Source organism: Ornithorhynchus anatinus, chromosome X5 (genome assembly GCF_004115215.2).
Source record: "Ornithorhynchus anatinus isolate Pmale09 chromosome X5, mOrnAna1.pri.v4, whole genome shotgun sequence".
In the NCBI taxonomy this organism is placed as follows: domain Eukaryota; kingdom Metazoa; phylum Chordata; class Mammalia; order Monotremata; family Ornithorhynchidae; genus Ornithorhynchus; species Ornithorhynchus anatinus.
In genome coordinates this window covers 61,003,833-61,029,994 of record NC_041753.1, presented here as the reverse complement: position 1 = coordinate 61,029,994, position 26,162 = coordinate 61,003,833, and the positions used below count along the sequence as shown (strand labels likewise).

Sequence of the window (26,162 nt, the reverse complement as noted above, 5' to 3'; positions counted from 1 at the left end):
GGCCAAAAAACCGCCAAGTATGAATTTTTTGGTAAAACGCCACAGAAGTCCTATTTAACAGTAGCTCATTTTAAGAATTAATTTGCTCGGGCACTGACATTTCATCATCTTTAAACACACTGAGCACCAACTGTGACGAGTACTTGCAGTGTTACTATTTGTCAAGGGCCCACTTGGTACCGTGCCCTGTATTAAGCCCTCGGGGGAGTACAGAATGATGAAGTTACATGGCTGTTCCCTCTCCACAAGGATATACACTGTAACGAGGGAGAGCGCCGTACTTGGCAGCTGGAGTAGAAGCAGTAGAACTAAAAGATGCAGTCCTGCCTTCGAAGGGCTTGCAATATATCTAATGGACCTTTTATTAATATATCATCTTTTGGCCTCCTGCCAACGCTCCGCCTTCTGACGAAATGAACTGCATTCAGAGGCACTCCTTTCTTGTGCATTGGTACCACGCTTCAAAACTGAGCTCGGGCATCCGGACCAACCTTTCAATTTGAGTGTGGGGGCAAACGGGGGACAGGGATTTGGGCCTGGGAGGGGACGGGTTTCCAAGAGCTTGACATGCCTCGCCGACCTCCCTGCCTCCCGGCTCTTCCCCACTCCAGTCCAGACTTCACTCTGCTGCCCGGATCATTTTTCTACAAGAAAACTTCAGTCCATATTGCCCCACTCCTCAAGAACCTCCAGTGATTGCCCACCCACCTCCTTATCATTGGCTCTAAAGCACTCAATCACCTTGCCCCCCTACCTATCTTAGCTCACCGATTTCCTATCGCAACCCAGCATGTTCACTCCTCTACTACTGACCCACTCACTGTACCTCTGTCTCTTCTGTCTCTCCGCCGACCTCTTGCCCACCCTCGTCCTGCCTCTGGCGTGGAATGCCCTCCTTCTTCATATAGGACAGACCACCACTCTCTCCACCTTCAAAGCCTCATTAAAATTACTTCTCCTCCAAGAGGAGGAGGGCCCCATATCAGCCCTCATTTTCCCTGCTCCCTCTCCCTTCTGCATCGCCTTTAGTATTGGCTCCCCCTCTAGGCTGTAGACTCCTCGTGGGCAGAGACTGTGTCTCCCAACCCTATTATAGTGTTTTCTCCCAAATGCTTAGCACAGTGCTCTGCGCACAATAAGTGCTCAATCAATACGAGTGATTGAACAGGCAGAAAGTCGGCATTTTGGGGGCCTTTTCAGATAGTCGGAAACACTCATGTCTTGTCAGGGAGGGCTTGGGTAAGGGCGACTAGGGGTCCAGCTCACAAAGTCGTGAGTGGCAGTCACCCCGTCGAGTTGGCATATTTGGTCTCAGATACGTTAATATGTTAATAATGAAGGTTCACTGTTCTGTTGCTAACAGGTAAAATTTGTGTTCGGCCGCCATGGCAGAGAGTCATAACCTCCCATTGAGTAGGGAGAGAAGGAAGGGTGACAAACACATCTGATCTTTTGATCCCATCTTTTCATTCTTTTTAATTGGACTTTTTAGATTTTCAAAAATAAACTTGTTTATTTTGGAATCAGATTAGCCAGCATCATTAAAACAACGAAGAATTTAGGTTCCATTCTTGGCTCGATCCCAATGTTCTGCCTGCCTTCCTCATTCTGCTGGGTCCCCAGATCAATTGATCAAATACAGTTTATCATTCATCCGTGTTTTAAAGCCCGTGGAAGGGATCTGGGACTTGAAAGTTGCTTGGGAATACAGCGGGCGCTCTTTATGCAATCATAACTGTACCTAGCCTAATCACCTGATATTTCTAAAGTTCCACCTAAGGTAAATTGTTGTTTTACGAGACCATCATTGCGGCCACCTAAGTTTCCCTTGTTTGACCTGCTGGATTTTTGTACGTGATTGACGCTTAGAAGAGAGCTTTCTTCCGTAAAGTTTTCCTAATGGACTCTGATAGAGAAATGAAGGCAAGGCAGGAGGAAGGGGCGGAAGATAAAAAAAAAAAAAAAAAGTGTCACCGAGGAGAAGGGAACTGACAGAAATAGTCCTCCCTCTGGTGTCCCCTTGCCACTTCCACCCTACTAGCCCCCAAGTCCTGGGGACCCTGCATGCCTCCACGTTCAGGGTCTGGGAAGGATGAGGGGGAAGACACGGGGTGCCAGGACAGGATGCAGTCCCGTCGTCACAGCCTGGCACTGGGCATACCCACAAATCAAGGTCGTGCACGATCACAGGTATTTAAAAAAAGTCCTTCATGTCCCCACAAACTATAAATCAAACATTTTCAAAAACCTTCTTCACCTCCCAGGCCAGTGCAAGCTGGAGATCGTTGCTGGAGGCCCCAAACCAAGACACATGCAGAGTATTGGTGTAACCACAGGTTGAGGCAGGGCTGAAGAGTTGAAGGAAGATTGGCTCTTCCAACCCCCAGATTCATTCTCACAATTCTCCCGGCCGCTGAGTTGCAAAGACAGTGGGACCTACTCACCCGGACTCACACTCTACCCACTCCCTGACACTGTCCCCTGCCCCAGTCCTGAAGGAACGGAGGGCAACCTCCTCCTCTTCCTCTTTCCTCTTCACCTTACTTTGAAAATAGAGATTTGGAGGGAAGTGAAGAGGATCTGGATGGGTGACAGGAAATTTGCTTCTTGCTTACTGATTACTGCTTTTCAAGTACATTCATGGAGGGAGTGTTTAGGGGCTTGGGAAGGAAAGCAGCGTGGCCTAGAGGATAGAGCCCAGGCCTGGGAGTCAGAAAGGACCTGGATTCTAATCCCGGCTCCGCCACTTGTCCGCTGTGTGCCCTTGGGCAAGTCACTTCACTTCTCTGTACCCCAGTTACCTCAGCTGTAAAATTGGGATGAAGACTGTGAGCCCTGTGTCGGACAGGGACTGTGCCCAGCCCGATTATTTTGTATCTACCCCAGCGCTTAGAACAGTGCCTGGCACGTAGTTGGCGTTTAACAAATACCATCATTATTATTACTAATAAAGGGGGACTAGACAGGAAGGGAAGCTAGGCGCTTAAATGGTTATTAAAAGGCAGTCAGTCAAGCAGAAATCACAGGTGATCGATGCTTTATGGATAATCTCTCCTTTGAAAGGGAGATGAATAGGGCTGTTGGACCTATTTTTCAATTCAGTTTTGGTGTTGATTTCAGTAATCTTTCTATGTGTCTGATCCTTCTGCTGATTAAACCCACTCACTAAAACCCAAAAAAGAAGTGTTGCTTTTAGGTATATCCCATAACATTATCATCATAAGCAAGTTGATTCTTTAGCTCTTCTGTTGGCAGAAGGATCACTTTTCCGATGTTTTCTGCAATCACTCAGGCCATTTTTCATTTGGAGCTATGATCAGCGTGATCTAGGGGAACAAGAGCATGGGTTTGGGCATGAGAGGACCTGAGTTCTAATCCCGGCTCCGCCACTTGTCTGCTCTGTGACCTTGGGCGAGTCACTTACCTGCTCTGTGCCGCAGTTACCTCATCTGTAAAATGGGGATTAAAACTGTGAGCCCCATGTGGAACATGGACTTCATCCAACCCGGTATCCACCCCAGGGCTGAGAAGCAGCCTGGCTCAGTGGAAAGAGCTCGGGCTTGGGAGTCAGAGGTCATGGGTTCTAATCCTGGCTCTGCCACTTGTCAGCAGTGTGACTGTGGGCAAGTTACTTAACTTCTCTGTGCCTCAGTTACCTATCTGTAAAATGGGGATGAAGACTGTGAGCCTCACGTGGGACAACCTGATTACCCTGTATGTACCCCAGCGCTTAGAACAGTGCTCTGCACATAGTAAGCGCTTAACAAATACCAACTTTTTTTTTTTTTTTACAGTGCCTGGCACGTAGTAAGCACTTAGCGAATACCATAAAAAAAATTCAGGAATCTGGAAATCTCAAGCTAACTGCTGAGAAGCAGAAGTTGAGACTAAAATAATCATGTGAAAAATTATTTAGGAATTGCAGTAGATTCTTGAAAGCGATGCAAGGATAATTTTGGGACTTGGAGCCAAGAACATTGCAAGTCAATTGAGCAGTTTAAAAAGAGAGGAATTTAAAATAGGAATTACTGTGCCTAGAGAACTCTTCTTTTGTATTTCTAGAACAAGTATGCATGAACGAGTCAACCGAACAGAGAGGCATTTTAGATCTCTCCCGGCTGTCCAACAGAACCTACTTCCTCAATTTCTTCTTCACCTGGACAAGATTCGGAAATGTGTTGATCATAATCAGGGGATTCTTCAGACCATTGTGAATGACTGCATACATATGTTTGAAAATAAAGAGTATGGAGAAGATGTATGTAAAAGTTCAATTCCATTCTTATTTTAGACAGTTATTTTCATTTTCAGTTATGTGGGTTTTTGATGTTTTCCATATTTTTAGGTCTTCATTCTGTTTCCTTTTGGGATTTCAGACCACCACTAGCCTGTTTTAAGCATCTCCCATGTGCACAGCACTGTACTGAGTGCCTGGGAAGGTAAAAAAAAAAAAAAAAAAGGCTCCCTGCCCTCCAGGAATTTAGTCTAATGGGATTTCAATTTTTTTCATAGCACACTTCTGATTATGCCAGCTGGTAAAAATATAACCTTGATCCCATGCAGGGATGCATACGTCTGTTGACGACTTGGGTTTACTTCCGCTCTTCAGATTTTTTGTTTTTGTTTTTTTTTTGACTGCATCCGACCGTGGACTGGCATTTTGTGTACTAGAAACTAACTGGGACACAGGCTGATGTCTAATGGTAATCTGACCCGTAGTGATTTTCGTTAACAGGATAGATACAGTTGGGCCGCTCCAGTGTGAGCTTCTCCATGCTGCCCCACCAATGACCTCTACTATGACCTGGAGGGCCTTCCCTCTCTTAGGGTGAGAGGTTGTTCGGTCTCCGTAACAGCTCAGTCCTAGTCCTCTCCTGAAAAAAGACTGTCCAATTATGAGGTTGTTTTGTGAAAAGTGATGCTAGAGGTGAGAGGCGAGTGCTTTCTCCACTGAACCACCTGCACAGCCCCCTTTTAGCATGTCTTTTTAACCTTATTCAAGACTGATTATGGGATTCCCCCCATCCCCCAAACATTTGTTAATGTCTTGACCGATCATTTCCCCTATGTTAAACAGGGAAATGGAATGATCATGCCAGCGTCAACATTTGACATGGATAAATTGAAATCTACTTTGAAGCAGTTTGTAAGAGATTGGAGTGATTCTGGGAAAGCTGAGAGAGAGGCCTGCTACCAGCCGATCATTAAAGAGATTTTGAGAAACTTTCCGAAAGAAAGATGGTAAGTAGAGCTTTATTTAATTCCTTGTATGACTTATTTGAACCTGAATAATGCCATGACAGGAATCTGGGGCATTTCTGTATTTTGTAATTAGTTTACGAAGGCCACTCTGGTGCAGTGTACATTACACATTCTGTCTCAGTTTGTGAATTGAACAATTAGCAAGGTCTGAACAAATGGTCAGTTATGAGTAACCGGACATATAATTGAAAACACCTGTCTGAATTAAGGAATACTCCTGAGGTAAGCCAGGAAAAAATGGCTTAGAAGCCACACGGTGTGTACAGCTGGTTATATTTTGGTAATCAAGAAGTAGGTTCTCATGGTTAAACTGGAGTTGATGCAGCACAAGTGGTGTTTTCTGAGGGTCTGGCCTGTGCAGATATTTTACTTCTTCTGGAAGATAGAAAACCAGTTTTATTACATTCGCAGATGACTGCAAATAGATAACAGGCTGGCTTGAAAACGAGAAAAGATAATGTCTTGTCAGTGATGATTAAGGTGTAATTGTAGTAAACTTGAAGGCAAGACAGATTTAAATACAAAGTGGAAAATTACTGACTAGGTACAGTTATGGTCGAGATATAGAAATTACAGTAGATTATGTATGAACAAAACCAGGTAGCTCTGTTTTTCCTTTAAAAAACAACCCATTCAAGTAGTATATAGCTTTGGCTTGTAGATTTTGAAGGATTGTTAAGGATAATGAGAAATTAGGGAGACTCTGGAATAAAGAGGAAAGGTTGAAGGAATTGGAGACACCCCCCCCCCCAAACTAGATTTCAAGTCTGCAAAAGGTCTAAATGTTGGGTTCGCCAGGCAGAGTAGAAAAATAATTTGGCTGGCATAGGGGTGAAGGGGTGAGAACATGTCTCATCTTAGGTCTCGGCACCTGTCTCCATTTTAATAGGTTTAGAATGGAGAGGGTTTGTGAAACTTTCTCTCTTGGAAATCTTTAAAAAGACAACAGGTATGAATGAGATCTGTAGGCCTGCAGAAAGGACTGGGTGAAGTGCATGTGCTGGCCAAGTCTATAATCAGATCAGCCTCCACTGTTAAGATAATTGACACTATTCTTATTCAGTAATTGATGTATAAACTCGATTGTTCACCGTTTGCTATGGTGATGGTTGAGACTCAAGGCATGAGAGCATGAAATATCTCTGACCGATAATGGTGTTTTCCTACTATCTAAAAAGTTCTACTAGTATATTGCAGACTTCATAGATGACTCCCGTAGGTTGCCTAATGAGCAGATAATATGAAAGCTAGGGTTGTCCACTCTTGAGAAGATAAGAATGCAGTCTAACGTTCAAAAGTAATTTAGGTTAATTGGAAAATCGTCCCTCGGTCCAACCTGGATCACTCGTGGCTAAGACTGATGGGGCTCCTGCCAGACCCAAGGATCCAGATTCGAGGTAGATCGAGGCACTCTGTCCCCATCAGCAGTGGTGCTAGGGATTTTGGTAAATGAACAGTCTGCCTCGGAGTTTGAGGCCAGGTTTTCTACTATTCTGTTTTTACTGTGTGCGCCCAAGTGCCGAGTACGGTGTTCTACACACTGATGCTCGATGAATACTGGTGGTGATGGTGATGGTGAGGTAACCGCGTAAGTAACTTCAGAAGGTTAGTCTCTCGCCAGAGCCCATTGAGCCCATTTATCTTTTTTGACGTTTGGCTTTCCAATTTCTCATTCTGTTCTAATTTTATTATGTTTATACACATAGTTATTCTTCATGCTTGAAGACAATGCCACTGATGGTGAAATTCACCCATGGGTGTTGTTACCTCTGCAGGCAGCCTCTGCCTGGCCACCTTATGGCAGCCCCTTCTGCTTGCCTTCCTCGCGCTCGAGCTCGGCGGCAAAGAAGCGAGCCCCGAGCTGCTTACACCACGGAGCCGACGCCAAACTCCTCCCCACCTCCCCCACCCTCAGGGTGCCCCGGGGCCCCACACGCGGAGTCGCTGTTGCCACGAGAACCCCCTCCCCCCTGGGCTGCCACGGCGATCGACCCCGCTCCCTCGCCCCTCCCTTCCCCGCTACCCAGGGTGAGCTCCATGGCACAGAGAGGAGCTCCAGGCCACTCTTACCATGGAGCTGATACCAGTCCCCTCCTCCCTCTGGGTGCCGCCACGGGGGTCACGTGTAGAGCCGCCATGCTGATCCTCCTCACTCTTCTCCCCGCCTACCCTTTCGACCCCACGGCCCGGGGTGTGGTCTGTAGCACAGAGGGGAACTCTGAGCCACTTCCACCACGGAGCCAGCGACGCCCCTGTCTCCCTCCCCTCGCCATCCACGGCGTGCCCCGTGGGCCTCGCGCGTGGACCCGCAGCCGCGGCAGTGAACCCTCACGGCGCGCCGGCGCCTCCGTGCCCATGTGCGCCCCCTTCCCCGCCACTAGTCCCGGGGTCCGGCTCTGCTGCCAGACTAGTTCCAGCAGCCCGGGACGCTCACCCGCCCTCCGTCCCCCATCCTCCCCCGACCTACACACCCTGATGCTGAGGTGCCAGGGTGTGTCTCCCAGCCCCCGCCCGGGAACACAACCCCAGAGGAACACAGCCCCAGAGCGTATCCCGGAGCTGCTACCGCCACGGGACACCTCCAGCCCCCTCCCCGTTGCAGCATGGGATTGACCCCAGCTCCCCGTGTTGGTCCAACGCCTCAGTATTTGGGCGGGGGTGTCTCTTCCCCCACCAAGTCCCAGGCCACGTGGCTCCAAGACGGCAGATCTGGCCACGATGCAGAGATCAAGAAGCTGGCTTGGAGGTTACCAAGAAGGTCTTGTGGAGTTTTTGCGCCGGCAGGAACGCTGGACGAAGGACCGAGAGTGATGAACGGGTATCGTTGGATACTGAGGGGAGCCAACCTCCTACCCGACCACCGACAAGAAGCCACATGCACCGATTGGCGGCACGGGGACTGAGGATGGTTTGTGCCGGTGGCTTCATCTGCGGGAGGGCCAAGGGAAGCTGACTGCGTCAGCTAAGGGTGGACCGACATGTGAAAATCCTAGCTGTGTAAGCGACCACACCCGGTGCTTGGATCAGTGGTCACGTGCTGAGGTCTCCTGGGAAGGAGTGGGAATAAAGCTGCCTGACTTGGAGAGAGCTGTTGTCTCTGTCTTCTCTATGCTACACCTCTCTGGGAGTGCTAGCGGGTGTCTGTGGGGGGGCCGGGGGGCGGGGGGGTGTTTGTGGTCGGCCTAGACGACCAATGTGGTGACCACGCTGTGAACCCACGCAGACTGCCCTTTGCTGTGCTGTCATGTCTGTTGTTGGTGGCACCCAGTGTTCTGTTCACTTTTGCTTCCTGGATTCACGATCCTTATGAAGCTCTGGCTCGGAAAGGGCTGCTCCTTTCTCTAGTGCTCCTTGCTGGCATCACTGGAGGTGACTGATTCTCTGGTCACTCCCGAAACCCTATGTTTTCAACTCGCAACGATACAGGCCGTAGCTGGGGAAAGCGGAGAAAACTGGGCTTCTGGCTTTAGGTGCACAAGTCAAGTGTAGATCTAAAAGCTTGTGTTCGAGGAGGGGCTTTCTTGTGAACAGTAGTTCTCAAGTGACAGTATGCTGTGGACACTTCAGCTGGAAATTGGGTCCTGCTCGTAATAAGCCCTTGTGTGTACTCTGTGACATGCAGCACCCCTGCTTGCCTACTTGCTTGTTGCACTCGGGGCTCCTGCAGGAAGATGACTGACAGGGAAGAGAGTTGAAATGGTGCTGGGCAAACCACTCGTACTATAATCGGGTCCTCGGCAGCTTCTCGGCCTTTTTTTTTTTTTTTTTTTTTCCTTTTCTGGGACACTTCATCATCTACAAACACATTGCTCTAGTGAATAGCGGGGGCGGGAGTCGATGAATATGCCTCTTCTTTAGGGTCATATCGTTGTAGGGTAGTAGCGGAGACTATTAAAAGCTCAGATCAGGTGGTTTAATCTAGACTTGTCAATAGTCAAGGCTCGTCACTGAAAACCTAAGGTGCTAATGAAAGACAGTTCCGGCTCATTTTCCAGATTGGTTTACGTGTCACTTGGTCTCCCTTTTTCGTAAGATAACTGTTCTAGAAAAGTCATCTCTGAGATTTGAGGGAACCCTCATATTTTATAATCCAAGGTGGAAGATTTTCTAATGACTGAGAAGTAAAAGCTTGCTTGAATGTTAGAAGAATAGAGGCTTTTTGAAGAAGTCAGAGCACTTTCCAGAAGTTTCATTCGTCTTTTTCGTGAACAAAATTTAAACCTGTTGTTACTGGTAACTACCAAAAAAGGTTCTTCTTGTATAGATAAGGATGCTATTATAACTTTTAAGTTTCTGTTTGATGTGAATAATCTTTGGCTAATCGTGTTTTGATAAGTTTCTCATTTCATATAATATTTTTGGTTTACCATTTTCTATTTGCGAATTCTCCTGTGAAATACAGCGTGATTTCACTTGTTAACCTTTTACGGCATCGTTTCTAGGCAGGTGCGTTTATTGTCTGAGTAGCAATAAATAAAGTTATTTTTTTAAAATATATTGCTAATTTGTTTAATTTCCAGAACAGTGGTGGCTATAATTGCCTTATTTTTGTTTCATTGTAGGGATACCTCCAAAGTAAATATTCTCGTTCCTGGTGCTGGATTAGGAAGATTGGCCTGGGAAATAGCTATGTTAGGTTATGCTTGCCAAGGAAACGAATGGAGTTTCTTTATGCTCTTTTCGTCTAACTTTGTCCTCAACAGGTATTTAAAAATTTTTTTCTATATCTGTACATCAAAAGCCACAACCAAGGTTGCTTAAATCCACTTGTGTTCTAAGATCCAAACTTGAGATTTTTTTTGAACTAACCTTGTTCCCAATTTGTTCAGATAAAAAAAAAATCACTGTGTGTATGTGTTAAAGAGAATAATCTAAACCATTACAGCTTTAAAAAAAAAAAAAAAAGTAATCTTTAATTTGATGGGAAGTAGTGTTGAATGTTTCTTTTATTAAAAATTGGGTTTTGGGCCTACATCAAAGGGAAAAAAAAGTCAGAATTAGACTTGTATTTGAAAAGAGATAAATTCATTCAGAATTATGCATTGGTTTCCTACTTGTATGTACAAAATGCAAATCATGGGGTTATCTTAATTTATAAGGTTTTGCAAATGTTGGAACCTAATTCCCAGTGGGCATCTTCTCATTAACACTTGTCAAGAGATTTAATCGCATTCTTTGCAGTTAATTTCATCTTCTTCCTACTTTCTTCAAGCATCTTCACTTTGGTACTGGGCTTCAACCTCACGTGAAGCCCATCCGCATAGTCCAAACACCCGTCCACCCCAGTCACATTTTAAAGTTCTCAGTCGTGAGCGGTAAAGCGCACTTGTTTAAATCACCACTTGTCCTGAACACCTAAAAATTGTCGTTAGGATCGGTGGATGGAGGGTGATGGGTAGATAATAGGTGTCCAGCTTGTCAGCACTAGCCCACTTGAAAATGTCTGACAGTATAGTTTATTCTCCCCGAGAAGCAACACGTTTTGGTTGCTCTTCTGATATTGCTGTGGCCCTCTCACGCAGCACTGAGAAGCCCGTGGGATGGAAGAGAATCAGGGAGACTGTTTTCCTCGAACCGCACAGCCGTAGCCTCAACTAGACCAAATGAGTTGTTAGGGTGATACTGCATTAGTGACCTTCCAGCCCATATATTGACTCGCTGTGGCCTCTGGGAGCCAATTAAGGAGAGAGTGAGAAAGGTTGTCAGTGTCAGGGAAGTAATGAGCTGTGGCCCCATCATCCCAGCTTCTCGTTTGCTTCTCTTTGCTGAGAGCTGCCACGGCTCCCAATTCCGGAAAGAGAAGGACCACCCTAGGTTGCAGTAAGAGAAGGAGGCTGTAGTTGGGTGGGTTAAAACTTGATCCACTGATACACAGTGAGGTATTGAGATATCCTGGAAAAGCACCTATGATTATATGATTTCTCAATCTTTTACTCTTACCACCAGATTAAAAAGACATTTTAGCATCTAAGCTCTAGCGACCCTACAGCAGTACTCCTATAAACTGTTCGCTACAGTTACCAGAACACCCGTTACTCTATTGAGGAATCACAGTAACTCAATACAGTTATTTAATCGTGGTGATATCTGTTAAGCGCTTACTATGTGCCAGGCACTGTGCTACACGCCGGGGCGGATACAAGCAAATCGTGTCGGACACGGTCCCTGTCCCTTGTGGGGCTCACGGTCTCAATCCCCATTTAACAGATGAAATAACTGAAGCCCAGAGAAGTAAAGTGACTTGCCCAACGTCACACAGCAGACAAGTGGCAGAGCCAGGATTGGAACCCAGGACCTCCTGACTCCCAGGCCCGTGCTCGATCCACCACACCATGCTGCTTCTTACTTCTGTTAGCCTTCCCCATTTAGTCACGATCAACCAGAATTGCAGGTGGTGGGTTTGGTTAAAATAGTGGAGTAGGTTGATGGGAAGCAGAAAGGAGCTTGAAATCATAACCTCATCCTGTCAGGTGAACAAACTACTCCGTGTGTATAGTAAGATAGTTGATGAGGCACCTGAACTCATTGCGGTTACTCCAGGAGCCAAAAAATGGGTGCATCTCCTGAAATGCCTTGGAAGGAGCTGATCCATCTTTACATTCTGCTAGGTTAAGATGCTGATTCTTCAAACTGTCAGAGGATTTAAAAAAAAAAAAGGGTCACAACCCTCTGTGATGGCACCATATGCGTCTCCTCCAGACGGCTTGTCACTACCCCTGCTAACTCTTGCTCTCCGAACCCTCCTCCCCTCCCGCCCTACCCCCAGACCATCCGCTCTCCACCACTTGCTGCTACTGTGTAATAATAATGTTGGTATTTGTTAAGCGCTTACTATGTGCAGAGAACTGTTCTAAGCGCTGGGGTAGACACAGGGGAATCAGATTGTCCCACGTAGGGCTCACAGTCTTAATCCTCATTTTACAGATGAGGTAACTGAGGCGCAAAGAAGTTAAGTGACTTGCCCACAGTCACACAGCTGACAAGTGGCCGAGGTGTAGAGTCTCTTACCTCTGTGTACCCGCCCAGATGCTTTGTGCTGGGCTAGCACACAGAAAGCCCTCAAGATTTAACCGATTTTTTCCACTTCTTTCAGTGGTCTTTGTTCAGCGCTTACTGTATTAAGTGCTTGGACAGATACGTGCTAATTGGGTTGAACACAGTCCCTGTCTCACAAAGGGCTCACCGTCTTAATCCCCACTTTACAAATGACATAACAGAGGCACAGTTGAAGTGACCTCCCCAAGTTCACACAGCCAACAAGTGTGTTCTAATCCCAGCTCCTCTGACTCCCAGGCCTGTGCTCTTTGCAGTAGGCCATGCTCCTTCTCTCTTCTTTTAAAGATGAGGGTTGGAGTCACCAAAATGTGCTTTTAAAAAAATCGTGGTCATATTTTCTCTTGTGAGGTCTTACAATTCCATCCCAATCCTGCCATGGTTTACTTAACCAGTTTTGTACCCTCGTTTGACAAATCGTCAATCTCTCCACTGTCTTCAGTAGAATCAACATATGTTTGGGAATACATTTACTAGTAGTAGTAAAGGAATTTATTGAACACCCACTGTGTGCATCACACTGTACTAAGCACTTGGGAAAGTACAACAGAAGTATGAGCGGTTTCCTGCCCAGAAGGAGCTTACCTTTGGATCTGGGACCTGTGTGCTCTGGACACAGCACTCAAATAAATACCATCGACTGATTAATTGATTACACTCTTAACGGGGGACACAGACGATAAAATACTTACAAATGAGGTGATCAGAATCAGTCGACAGGGCGGTCTGTCATGCATATGTACCTAAGTGCTGAGAGAGGGTATGAATAAGTGTTAGACTTGGCTGAAGGGTTGGTGTTACTTAGGTTTTAGGAATGAATTAGATAATGATGATAATAATGATTATGGTATTTGGTGCTTTCTCTGTGCCAGGCACCGTACTAAGCGCTGGGATGAATACAGGCAAGTTGGGTTGGACGCAGTCCCTGTCCCACGTAGGGCTCACAGTCTCAATCCCCATTTTACAGATGAGGAAAACTAAGGCCCAGGGAAGTGAAGTGAACTTACACAAGGTCACACAGCAGACAGGTGGCAGAGCCGGTATTAGAACCCATAACCTTCTGAATCCCAGTCCCATGCTGTACTCACTATGCAGATTTAGGAGAGCGGTATTCTGTCGGATTAGGGGGACAAAAGAGTTCCAGGCTGGTGGACCAGCGAGAATGAAGGGTCAGGTAGGAGAGTCGAGAGTGGGAGGAACAAGATACCTTAAGCTGGAGAGTAGCCGGCGGAAAGGGTTATGTAAAATGTGGGGGAGTTGGTGGAGAGCCTTGAAGCTGATTTTTTCAAGGGATTTTTTTTTCAGGGTATCTGTTAGGTGCTGACCGTGTGCCAGGCACTGTACTAGGCACTGGGGTAAATAAGCTAATCAAGTTGGACACTGTCCATATCCCACGTGGGGCTCACGGTCTTAATCCCTATTTTCCAGATGAAGTAACTGAGGCCCAGAGAAGTGAAGTGACTTGCCCAAGGTCATACAGCAGGCAAGGGGCAGAGCCAGGATTAGTACCTGGGTCCTTCTGACTCCCAGCCCCACATTCTATTCGTTAAGCCACACTGCTTCATTCTGATTCTTTGCTGAAATGGGAAAGTATTGCAGGGGTTTGAGGAGAAAGAAGCCGTGAGATGAGCGACACCAAGATGTTGATCGTAGCAACAAACTATAGATTGTTTGGAGGGGAGAGAGGCTGGGGGCGGGGAGAGCAGTGAGAAGTCTAAGGTCCAAGGTGGTAGCATTCCCATCGCAGAGGAATGAGAATCGGAAACTATTTCTTCTATCCACCCTCCCTTCTGCGTGGACTATGATCTTGGCCGTGTTCCCCTTAAGCACTTGGATACTCACCCCCGTCCCACAGTACTTATGTAAAAGTTCTTAAACCCTATTTCGGCTCTCATTCATCTCTTTTTAATGTCTGTCTCCCCCTGCAAACTGTAAGCTTCCGACGGGCAGCCCCCTACGGCTGAGAAGCAGCGTGGCTCAGTGGAAAGAGCCCAGGCTTGGGAGTCAGAGGACGTGGGCTCTAATCCCGGCTCTGACCCGTGTCTGCTGTGTGGCCCTGAGCAAGCCACTTAACTTCTCTGCGCCTCAGCTCGCTCAACTGGAAAATGGGGATTAGGATTGCGAGCCCCATGTGGGACAACCTGATTACCTTGTATCTATCCAAGTGCTTAGAACAGTGCTCTGAATGAATGAATGCTCTGCACACAGTAAGGGCTCAATAAATACGATTGAATGAATGAATGCTCGGCACATAGTACGCGCTTAACAAATACCATAATTATTACTACTAAGTGTTTAGTACAGTGCTTTGCACGCAGCATGCAGTCAATAAACATTGATCGATTGGCAGGTTTGATCATTTTGAAATGCATCATAAATAGTTTTCTGGGAATTCCCTTCTCCCCACTCAAGTTTGTGGAGTTTATAAAATATCTGGCATCTGAGGTCTGCTTTTACTTACCTTTTGTTTGTCATCATTCTTCTCCAATATAGACCACTAACCTCAAAACCAAAATTTGAATATTGCTAAATTTGGGGTTGGTGTTAGACTCTGATACCCTGCGTTAAGCAAGTTGTCATAACATTGCTATTTTGATCAATAGGTTCATTCATTCAGTAGTAGTCAGTGAACGCCACCTGTGTGCTAAGCCCTGTAGTGAACAATTAGGAGAGGACAGTAAAAGTGTTCATTTAGCCATTTGAATAATCTGTAAGTGTCAGAATGGAGTAAGATTACCAAAGAAACATATGTTGTACAGATGTTGACTGCAAATTGTAAAAATAAAGATATAAAATAAAACTTGAAATTTAAACCTAAAATTTACCCACGTTTTTGCAAAAACTAATAATGCGTTGAATTACATTTTCAACTCCAAAAATCCATACCTTATCCAGGATAAACATTTTCAATCAATGGTATTGATTGAGTGCTTACTATAAGTAAAATACAAATAAATAAATGATGGTATTGGTTAAGCGCTTACTACGTGCCAAGCACTGTTCTATGCACTGGGGTAGAAACAAGGTAATCAGGTTGTCCCACATGGGGCTCACAGTCTTAATCCTCATTTTACAGATGAGGTGAGGCACAGAGAAATCAAGTGACTTGCCCAACGTCACAGAGCTGACAAGTGGCGGAGCCGGGATTAGAATCCACGTCCTCTGACTCCCAAGCCCGTGCTCTTTCCACTGAGCCATGCTGCTTCTCATGCTGCTGCCCTAAGCAGTTGGGAGAGTACAATTTAACAGAATTGGTAGACATGCTCCCTTTCCACAAGAATCTTACAGTCTAGAGGAGGAGAGAGACATTAAGTAAGTGATATGTTCATAACTGCTGTGGGGCTGAGGATGGCGTGAATATCAACTGCTTTTAGATCCAAGTGTATAAGTGAGACAGAAGGGGGGGAGGGGGATGAGGGCTTAGTCAGGGAAGGCCTCATGGAGGAAATGTGATTTTAATAAGGCTTCGAAGGTGAGGAGAGTGGTGATCTGTCGGATACGAAAGGGGAGGGAGTTCTAGACCAGAGGGAGGATGTAGGCAAGGGGTTGGTAGTGAGACAGATGAAATTGAAGTACAGCGAGTAGGTTGGCATTAGAGGGGTGAAGTGAGTAGGCTGCTGGGTTGTAGTCAGAAATCAGTGAGGTCAGATAGCAGGGGGAGAGTTAATTGAATCCTTGAAAGACGGTAGTAAGAAGTTTCTCTTCGCAGAGGTGGGTGGGCAACCACTGGATGTCCTTCTTTGAGTAAATATTTCTTTAGAAAAATGATCTGGCCAGCAGAGTGAAGTAAGGACTGAAGTGGGGAGAGACAGGAGTCAGGGAGGTCAGCAAGGAGACTGATGCAGTAGTTAAGGCGGTATAGGATAAGGGCTTGGATCAGCGGAGTAGTAATTTGGATGGAGAAGAAAGGACATATTTCAGCAGCGTGGTGAATCGCTCAATCATTGGTATTTATTGACCTCTTAACTGTCTGCCGAGCGCTTAGAAGAGTACAATAGAACCAAATTTGCAGACACGTTCCCTGAAGGTAGAACCGACGGGATTTGGTGTCATATTAAGTATGTGGGTTTAATGAAAGAGCTGTCTAGGATATTTGCCAAGGTTACAGGCTTGTGAAGATGGAGGGTAGTGATGTCTACAGTGATGAGAAAGATTCCGGGGGGCGGGGGCGGTGTCAGGGTTTGGTGTCGGTGGGACATCCAAGGAGAGGTGTCCTAAAGGCAGGAGGAAATATGAGACTGCAGAGGAGAGAGGTCAGCACTGGAGAGGTTACATTTGAGATGGTAGTTGAGACTGTGGGAGCGAATGAGTTCTCCGAGGGAGGGGATGGAAATGGGGTATAAAAGGGGACCCAGAACCGAGCCTTGAGAGGCTGAGAAGGAGCAGCCAGAGAGACGGAAGAGAACCAGGAGAGGACAGTGCCAGTGAAGCCAAGGTTGGATAATGTTTCCGGGAGAAGGGGGTGGTCGACAGCGTTGAAGGCAGTCGAGAGGTCGAGGAGGAGTAGGATGGAGTTGAGGACATTGGATTTGGCAAGAAGGACTCCGGTGACCTTAGAGAGGGCAGCTTCCGTGAAGTGAAGGGGTGGAAGCCAGACTGCAGGGGAACAAGGAGAGAATTGGAGGAGAGGAAGTGGGGATGGCAGGTGATTTCTCCTCAAGAATATTTTTAAACAGTTCCGTAGTTTTCAAAGAGCTTTATTTGAGAAGTGAGCATTTTGAGTAGTGAAAATTTATTTAGCATTAATACTTCCAAAAAATCGAATTACAAGATAACGCTTTGTGTTTAAATTTAATTTTTGGACAAATCCAAAGTTATCCAGATGAACCTTAATTTGTTTTTCATATTTTGCAGATGTTCCGAAATTAACACATATAAACTTTACCCTTGGATTCATCAGTTTAGCAATAACAGACGGTCTGCTGATCAGATACGACCGGTCCACTTCCCTGATGTTGACCCGCACAGTCTTCCTTCTGGGTCAAATTTTTCCATGACAGCAGGGGATTTTCAGGAGATATACTCAGAATGCAGTAAGTCAAAAGTGTAAATTATTTTGCGAGTAAAGATTTCTTTGATATTAAAAAAAGCAAAATTTCTTGAAACCGTCATATAAAGCGGTAAATGGCCCCTAATTTGTGTCTTTATTTTAGTAGACTGTGCTTGGCTTCTTTTAAAACGGGGACTGCCTGTACATTCTGTCAGGAGAGGTCAAATATTTTTATGACGTGTTTTCAGGAAGGCCCACTCTAAAGAAAAGAGCCTAGGATATAAAGCGTGTCCTCTAATGAAACAAAACCAAAGGAAGTTTCTATCGGTTGCTCCAATATTCTTCCGTGAGGTTGTTCACAACTTAAATAAAGTAAGTCACTTGCAAATTCAATAGTAAGCATTCTTCAGGATGAAGAAATAAAAGTTGTTCAATACAACCTCAGAGGCACCGGTGCCTTGCTTGTGCAAGAATCTGATCACAGTCCTCCTCCTCATCCTCCTCTCAGCCTTTCCTCCTAGATGGATGCTGCAGGGGATAGGAAGGTGGGGGACAGCTCCACTGTCCTTTGTGGCTGCCACTTGCTACTTCTGTTGCACATCAAATGTCTCATTTGCCTGTAAACTCTCCCATAGCCAGTCTGAATCACTCAATTGTGAACCTCAGACTACACGGCCACAGAACCGGAATTTAAATTTGACATGTGTATGGTTCACTTGGCGTCAGTAAAACGAGAAGCAGCGTGGCCTAGTGGAAAGAGCACGGGCCCGGACGTCAGAGGCTCTGGTTTCTAATCCCGGTTCCGCCACTTGTTGGCTGTGTGATCTCGGGCAAGTCACTTAACTTCTCTGAGCCTCAATTTCCACATCCGTAATCTCTAAAATCTCCTATCTAGGTTGTGAGCCCCATATGAGATAGGGACTGTCTCCAACCTAATGATCTCACCCAGCGCTGAGAGTGGTACTTGGCATGTAGTAAGCACTTAACAAATATTACCATTGTTTTTATAATACCTTATTTTTAAATGTAGGGAAAACTCAGATTCAAAGGCGACATTATTACAAAAATGATATTAAAAAAAAACTTCAGCTGTCTCATCAGTGATTTTCAAAGTTTTCTGCTTTTCAGAGTTTATTATTACCTGTATTCTTCTATAATTCTACCTAATTTTGGGTGCCTTGTTTTTAATAATGCTAAGGTGATTTTTGCTTATACTCCCTAGCTGTTATAGATTTTAAAAATACTTTATTAACTGTAACCATTAACTGCGTCAGCTGTAATCGGTTCAGGGTAATCGCTGTCCTGCAAGAAAGTGAGCTCAGTAAATACAGAACAGTTGTTTGACCTTCTTGTGTTTTGATGCAGATGCTTGGGACTGTATCGCTACCTGCTTCTTCATTGACACAGCCCATAATGTCATTGACTACATTGACACAATATGGAAAATACTCAAGCCAGGAGGAATTTGGATAAATCTAGGTAGGATTCAATTATTTTAAGCATGTTGACATATATTTTCTCCAAATAGTGAAAATAGCTATATATCGTAAATATCAGTGATCTTGTTCTTAATTTTTCTAGAGTATTTGGTTATACTAAATAACTGCAACTTTTCTAAATTATACATTTTACTGTATTGGCATAAAGCTTTGCTCATCAAATCTTTTCCTAGTTTGCAGAAATTCAGTTTCTACTCCAGTACTTATTATTCTCAAGGCCTGTTTTATCCAGGCCCTTGGATTTTGAATTAACGAGGCTAAAAGGATACAAAGGAACGCCGGCATTTTTTTCCCTTCATTTGTTTGCTGTCTTCATAACTCTTCCGTACGACGCTGCAAACAAGATGTAAATGCTTTTTTTCAGTTGAACAGAATCTTTGGCCTTTCCTAACCTTGACCAATCCTGATCAATCATGAAGTAAATGATTGTAAATTTACCTTAAAATAAAAGGTAGCTGAAACAACTGTACTGTGGACGTCTAGAAGCCAATCGCGTAAAATCCAAAAGAGCCTCTATTGCTAAATCTGATGACGTGTCTCTGTTGCCCATGCATACTCAGCTGGAGTTGATGGAATGGGGTTGAGGGGTAGTTTGAATAGGAGGAAGTGGATTTGGACAGCTTGGGATGTTGTGGATTTAGCGGAGCACGTTTGGAGGAGGTTGGATTTTAGTGGGGGCTTTGAATATGGGGAGGCCTGATTCAGGGACGGATGGAGTACCAGGCCAGAGGAACAGAGTGAGCGGTGGGATGGAGGTGGGAAGGTTGGGAGGAATGAAGTGAGCGAATCAGAGAGTAGTGAGTGAAGAGAGATGGGAAGCCTGGAAGCCAATTATGACAAGGTTTTACTTGATGCAGATGGGTAAGGGCTTACTACAGTGCTCTGCACCCAGTAAGTGCTCAATAAATACGATTGAATGAATGAATGAAATGGGAAGCCGACGTGGGGTTTTGAGGAGGATGTTTGTGGAGGGACTTTTCAAGAAGGTGATCCACACAGCTGCACGGATCCCAAAGATTAGAAGAGGAATTAGAAGATTAGGGGAAAAGGCTGGAGGTAGGGAGACCAATAAGGGGGCTGATACAGTAGTCTAGTGATAGAGAGAAAGAATGGATCTGGGAGTCGTGTAGGAGAAACCAGCAGGATTTGGCGGTAGATGGAATGTGAGCTGAAGGATAGTCAGAAGTCAGGGATGACTTCAAGGATGAGGGTTCCTGGGATGGGGATGATGGTGGTATTTTTGACAAAGACGGAAAAGAAGGAGTGGGTTTAGGAGAGAAGATCAGCAGTAGCATGGGCCAGTGGAAAGAGCACGGGCCTGAGAGTCGGAGCACCTGGGTTCTAATCCTGGCTCCGCCGCTTGTCTGCTGTGTGACCTTGGGCAAGTCACTTAATTTCTCTGCGTCTCAGCTCCCTCAACTGTAAAATGGGGATCGATACCTGTTCTCCCTCCTGTGAGCCCCATGTGGGATAGGGGCTGTGCCCGACCTAATTAACTTGTACCTACCCCAGCACTTAGAACGGTGCTCGACACATAGTAAACACTTAACAAATGCTGTTAAAAAAAAAAAAAGATGATGATAATTACGATATGTGGTGCTCTGCAGATGTATACCTAAGTCCAGGCACTTGGGCATATCTGATTTAAAATCTAAGAGACTTACACTCTTACGTGAGTGCTCAAAGAGTCACCTGACTGCTGCATGCCGAACTTTATATCCTCTGTTACATAATAGGAGGTTCGCTTGGAGGAGAAGTAGCGTGGCTCAGTGGAAAAAGCACGGACAGAGGTCATGGGTTCAAATCCTGACTCAGCCGCTTGTCAGCTGTGTGCCTTTGGGCAAGTCACTTAACTTTTCTGTGCCTCAGCTACCTCATCTGGAAAATGGGGATGAAGACTGTGAGCCCCACGTGGGACAACCTGCTCACCTTGTATCCTCTCCAGCGCTAAGAACAGTGCTTTGCACATAGAAAGCGCTTAACAAATGCCATCATGATTATTATTATCCGTTTGAGGGGCAGCTAACCTCTATTTAAAACACAGGAGCTCTGTGTTTCAGTACTGCGCAGAGGGGCCTTGTGTGCCTAACGTACAGAATGCATGTATGTTGCTCACAGCATATGCAGAACAAAAAACCAAATACTATCATGAAGTAAGCGCTTAGTACAGTGCTATGCACACAGTAAGCGCTCAATAAATACGATTGAATGAATGAAGTACGAGGGTGCTATATAAGGAATACAGGCACTAAGATTCTACCGCGCTAGTGGGGAGACTGTGAGCCCGTCACTGGGCAGGGATTGTCTCTATCTGTTGCCAAATTGTACATTTCAAGTGCTTAGTACAGTGCTCTGCACATAGTAAGCGCTCAATATATACTATTGAATGAATGAAAAGGGCTTAAAGCAGATTGCTGTAGAAACAGAGAGAGGAGAAAGCCCAGAGTCTGCATTCCCTGAAAAATGAATCTGTGCAAGAAAGCAATTTTTAAAAATTTTGTTGATCTTTAAATCCTAGGCCCTCTGCTGTACCACTTTGAAAATTTGGCAAATGAACTCTCTATAGAATTGAGCTACGAAGATATAAGAAGTGTGGTTCTGCAGTATGGATTCCATATAGAGGTATGGGTTTAATGATGCCTGAGGACTTGTTTGTGAAATTTTAGTACTTGATGCTATTTTAGCACAGCGCTTGATGAGGGGTGGGAACAAGGGTTACGCTTTTTTTCCCTCTAGACTGTAAGTTCGTAAAGGGCAGGGAACGTGTCTGCTAATGCTGTTGTACTGTACTCTCTCGAGCGCTTAGTACAGTGCTCTGCACATAGTAAGCCCGCAATAAATACGACTGATTCACATCAGTAACCAAGCTTCGTTACTCATGGCTAGTTTTACAAGAACAAAATTGGCAGGGGAAAGGGAAGGTCTTGGAGAATGATGCCCTACCTTCCCCTACACCCACCTTCTCACCTCGCTGCCCTTGTCAGCCGTCTTTGCCTGTAAATGTTAAAATGTCTGGCCCTGGTTTTCTCTCACTAAACAGCTCGAAATCGCTTATATAGGAAAACTCTCAATTTCTGAAGGGGTAAATGAGTATTCCCGTGCCCAAATGGAGAGGAGATAAGGAAGCCAGAATTTGGAATGCTTAGACTCCATTAGAGTTGATTCTTGGTTATCTAGCCTTGGATTAGCTGTGTCCTTTCTTCTTTCTGCCCCTAGCAGCCTCCTCCTGCTGTTGCTGCTGCCTTTTGACCATTTGCCTATTATCACCTCAAGTACAACAATGGAAAACAAGATGAGATTAAATGCAATCCGTTTTGCCCCTAACTGTAACCCTTTTAAAGGGTTCTTTGGGGGAGGAAAGTCAAACTAAATGGCTAAAGAGGAACTATATTTCCACATGACCATATGCCTCATCTGTATTTCCCCAAATTGATATAAGGCGTTTTAGAACTTTACTTAAAATGTTCTAACATTAAGTATCATTTTGATAGTATTGTAGTGGATGTATTTTTATTTGCCACTACCCAACTGACTTTTTGCCGAATCGTATTTAAATATTCATTAATAAAGTAATGGACAGTGTAGAGGAGAAGTGAAATATTTTATTTTGAAAATGTTGTCCTTTCACCGCAGATGGAGAAAGAATCTGTTTTGTCGACATACACTGTGAATGATCTCTCCATGATGAAATATTACTATGAATGTGTGTTGTTCGTGGTTCGGAAACCAGAGAAGCAGCCTCAAGAGGACTCTTCAGGAAAAAAAGGCTTAAAGGAGCAAGTGCAGAAATAACACAGAACCAACTGTTGGTAGTGACAGGACACAACCTCACATCAGTGGTGCCTTCTTATTCCTAACAGGATTTAGATAGAGTGTCTATTTTCTTAATATTGGTCTTGCTACCCGAAACAAATGTACTATGCCGTGCATATATGAGCTATGTGAGTGAAAGTGGAGAAAATAATCTTCAAATATTCTTGTTCCTTGAAACTCCGATTTATGTCCTTCTGTCATACGTAGAAAAATTCTTCCTTCGATATCTCTGTTTTGAGATCTCCCTTATATAAGGCTGCTTCACATATGACTCAATGGTATTTAGATCCATAATAATCCCCTTTTTTGTGCCATGTCAAACGTGTTGCAAACGTTCATGTCTAGTGCTCTTGAGAGCCACTGCACCGTGTCTGGCATCCCAAATTGGGAATTAGCTTACTCTGGATCATGAGGTGCTGCATTTAATTTCTCTTTAACATTACAATTTCTAATATTTCCCCTGGTTTTGAAACTGAATATTATTTACTGGGTACCTAGTGTTTGCAGAGCACTGGACTGGGTACTGGGATGGTACAGTAGAATTAGTAGATATGATCCCTGGCCTCAAGAAACTTCTAGCACAAAGAGATCTAGTACCGATTCAGCTATGGCTTAGAAAAAAACTTTAAAAGGATTTTCCTTTTTTAAAAAAAAAAAACCAAAAACCCAATAATTCACAATTCCCCCTCCCTCAAATTTGATAGATTAACAAATGGGTAACTGATGAGAAAATACATTCAGACACCCTGAGCGCCTCTCGCAGTGCTGAAAATAAAATATGAACCAGAACAATTCAGAAATTAAACTGCTAAATGTTTTTGGCTGTGTTAAATTTAACTAGCAAGAACAGAAATTGTTAGGAAACTTTGGAATGTCTGCTGAATCTAAAAGCACCAACTCATTTAACCTCTTACCCCATTAGAAAGGTGGTAATACCCTCAGTTCCTGCTACAGCACATGTTTTCAATCAGCTTTTGGCCTTGAATGAAATTAGGGAATTAGAAAATCTTCTTCCAACAATGCAAAAGCCTGTCCAGGCTCGATGTGCCATATTACTGAAGAAATCGCTTTTGCGCGTGTGTGCAGCATCAGAACAGGTGAGTACTACAGTGTGAGTTTTCGTTATTGCGAGACTTTGCACCAACACAACCTTGCATTACCGGAGAGCTGGATGTATTGCAGGATGTTTATGGACTCCCAACAATTATCCTACAACAAACACAAAGTCCACCCATAGCATGTGTTTTCAGTATGCCTTTTGGCTAGAATTTTGTCAGGAAATTAGGAAATGGTCCTCCGACAATGCTAGCCTGTTTGGTTTTAGCGTACTGTGGAAAGAGAAGACAGCTTGTGTGCATGTGTGTGGTGTTGGAATGGGTGAGAATTGCAGCAAGAGTTTTCCTTTAACCCGGTGGGGCGTGGTTGCAAGAATTGCAACTCTTGTGTTTGAGAAGAACTGGGCCTCTCAGTATTCTCAAGGAGCTAAGATAAAAAGAGAATGTTTTTACTCATTTGGTGTTCAGGATTCCCCTTTGTAAGTGTTTGGAGTAATTTTTCCTTTGGCTAGATTATCTGGATTATCAAGAACCATTTTCTGCAGTTGAAACACCAATGACAAACTTGTGAAAGTTGTGCCATGTTAGTTTAGGTGTGGTCTGATGTGGGAAGTTGGGAATCTGAAAATTAGGGTTGAATTTTTTGCTCCTCATGCACAGCTTGAATATCCGTTAGCAGCTACTGAGATAATTACAAAAGTAACAGCTCTGTTTTGGGAAACTGTTGGCTGGAGTATAAAATAATTTTGCCGCTTTACATTTCTACCTCTGGTTGTTCTCTTTTGGAGGAAGATTGCTTTGTATTTTTAAAAATCTTATCCTCTTTTAGGTGGCCTGGACAAGTAAGTCTATTGGAATGTTAATTCTATATCCTGTTGATAAAATAACATGCTGAGAATTTTGCTGGTGAATGAGTCTCACCTTTTTTACTCCAAATACCGTGGGACATCTTTAAGCCTGCCTTTCTAAGGAATGAAACCAGAAAAGCAGTGCAGGATTTAAAATTTAATCACTGACACTCTTTTGTTTATGGCCCTTTTTCCTATTCCGCCCTGGCGGCGTCTTTTAATAGTGCTCCTGGGAATGTCATGAAATGTTCCCTTTTTTATCGAATCAGAAATCAGGGTTTCATGTCTTTTAATTTCATAAGGTGAAAAATAAAAGGGGAACTAACTACTAAAAGGAGCCCGGGTGTGAGTGAAGTCCATTAAGAGCCGAGGTACTCCATTGTTCCTATAGGTTGAAAACACTTTAAGTAAGCAACTGACTGGCATTTTTATTTTCATGTGGTTTGGCCCCGATCCTTTTGCTGTGATCTCTTTTTTCCTAACAGCATGGCTATGTTAATGCTAAACCTGATGAAATGCCACATTCGGTATAGCACTTGGATCTGCCATGTTACTGATGATCTTACATTGTTTTCTGCAATTAAAATTTGTTCCAAAGTAAAATCAGTGTAGCTTCTATTTTGAAATGATCTCCATTGTTTGGTTAAATCCAGAGCCAATTATTTCACTCTACTTGTTTTCTTTCCCCTTAAGTCCTATTCCATTATTCTATTTCACTTCACGTGTGGGAGCTTTTTTGTTTGGGGGCTTTTTTTTGTACAGCTTGCAGTTGGTACAGTGTTAACTTGAAGTTGTGGCATGTTTCAATAAAAAGTTCCGCTGGAAGATTTGATTTAGTGCCAACTTTTTTTTATGTTTCAGCTAGCCCTGAGTGGGTACCTCTTTGAAGTGCTTTGTATGTACAGGCGTATTCAGACCTCAGGCACCGACTCTGTGAGGCCAAAGGAGATGATCACCCATTTGGGGTTGGCACTAAAGGGGACAGCTTTTTTGGGCAGGGTGGGCCAATTTAGGTAGCTATGCCTTTGGTCCCTTTCTGGCTCCAGCAAGCTCCCTGTAGGCAGGGAACGTGTCTACCGACTCTGTTGTGTTCTCCTTAAGTGCTCAGTACAGTCCTCTGTAATAATAATAAGGATGGTATTTGTTAAGTGCTTACTATGTGCTGAGCACTGTTCTAAGCGCTGGGGTAGATACAGGGTAATCAGATTGTCCCACATAGGGCTCACATTTTTTTGAATCCCCATTTTTACAGATCAGGTAACTGAAGCACAGGGAAGTTAAGTGACTTGACCAAGGTCACACAGCAGACAAGTGGCAGAGCCGGGATTAGAACCCACAGCCGCTGACTCCCAAGCCCGGGCTCTTTCCACTGAGCCACGCTGCTGTACCCAGTAAGCTCTCAATAAATACCATTGCTTGCTTGACTGATTGGATGGAGGGTTGATGATGAAGATGGTATTTTTTAAGCGCTTACTATGTGCCAGGCACTGTTCTCAGCGCTGGGGTAGATACAGGGTAATCACATTGTCCCACATGGGGCTCACAGTTTTAATCCCCATTTTACAGATGAGGGCACTGAAGCACAGAGAGGTTAAGTGACTTGCCCAGAGTCACACAGCTGACAAGTGACAGAGCCGGGATT

General features: G+C 44.6%; 1 protein-coding gene across 3 annotated transcripts in view; it reads left to right on the top strand.

Moving 5' to 3' along the window:
* Positions 1-25,352, top strand: part of CARNMT1 (carnosine N-methyltransferase 1) — a 28,280-nt gene extending 2,928 nt beyond the window's left edge. Inside the window, exons 2-8 of one of the 3 annotated variants that reach the window (XM_029055583.2) lie at positions 4,063-4,258; positions 5,078-5,241; positions 9,825-9,965; positions 17,170-17,348; positions 18,671-18,784; positions 21,323-21,426; positions 22,438-25,352. In XM_029055583.2, the coding sequence (XP_028911416.1) occupies positions 4,063-4,258; positions 5,078-5,241; positions 9,825-9,965; positions 17,170-17,348; positions 18,671-18,784; positions 21,323-21,426; positions 22,438-22,596 (1,057 nt within the window). In that variant the 3' untranslated portion in view covers positions 22,597-25,352. Of the gene's footprint in view, positions 1-4,062; positions 4,259-5,077; positions 5,242-6,968; positions 8,350-9,824; positions 9,966-17,169; positions 17,349-18,670; positions 18,785-21,322; positions 21,427-22,437 lie in introns of those variants that run through there. The other 2 variants (XM_007667028.3, XM_029055582.2) reach the window with 2 other exon arrangements.
* The last annotated feature ends 810 nt before the right edge of the window (positions 25,353-26,162 follow it).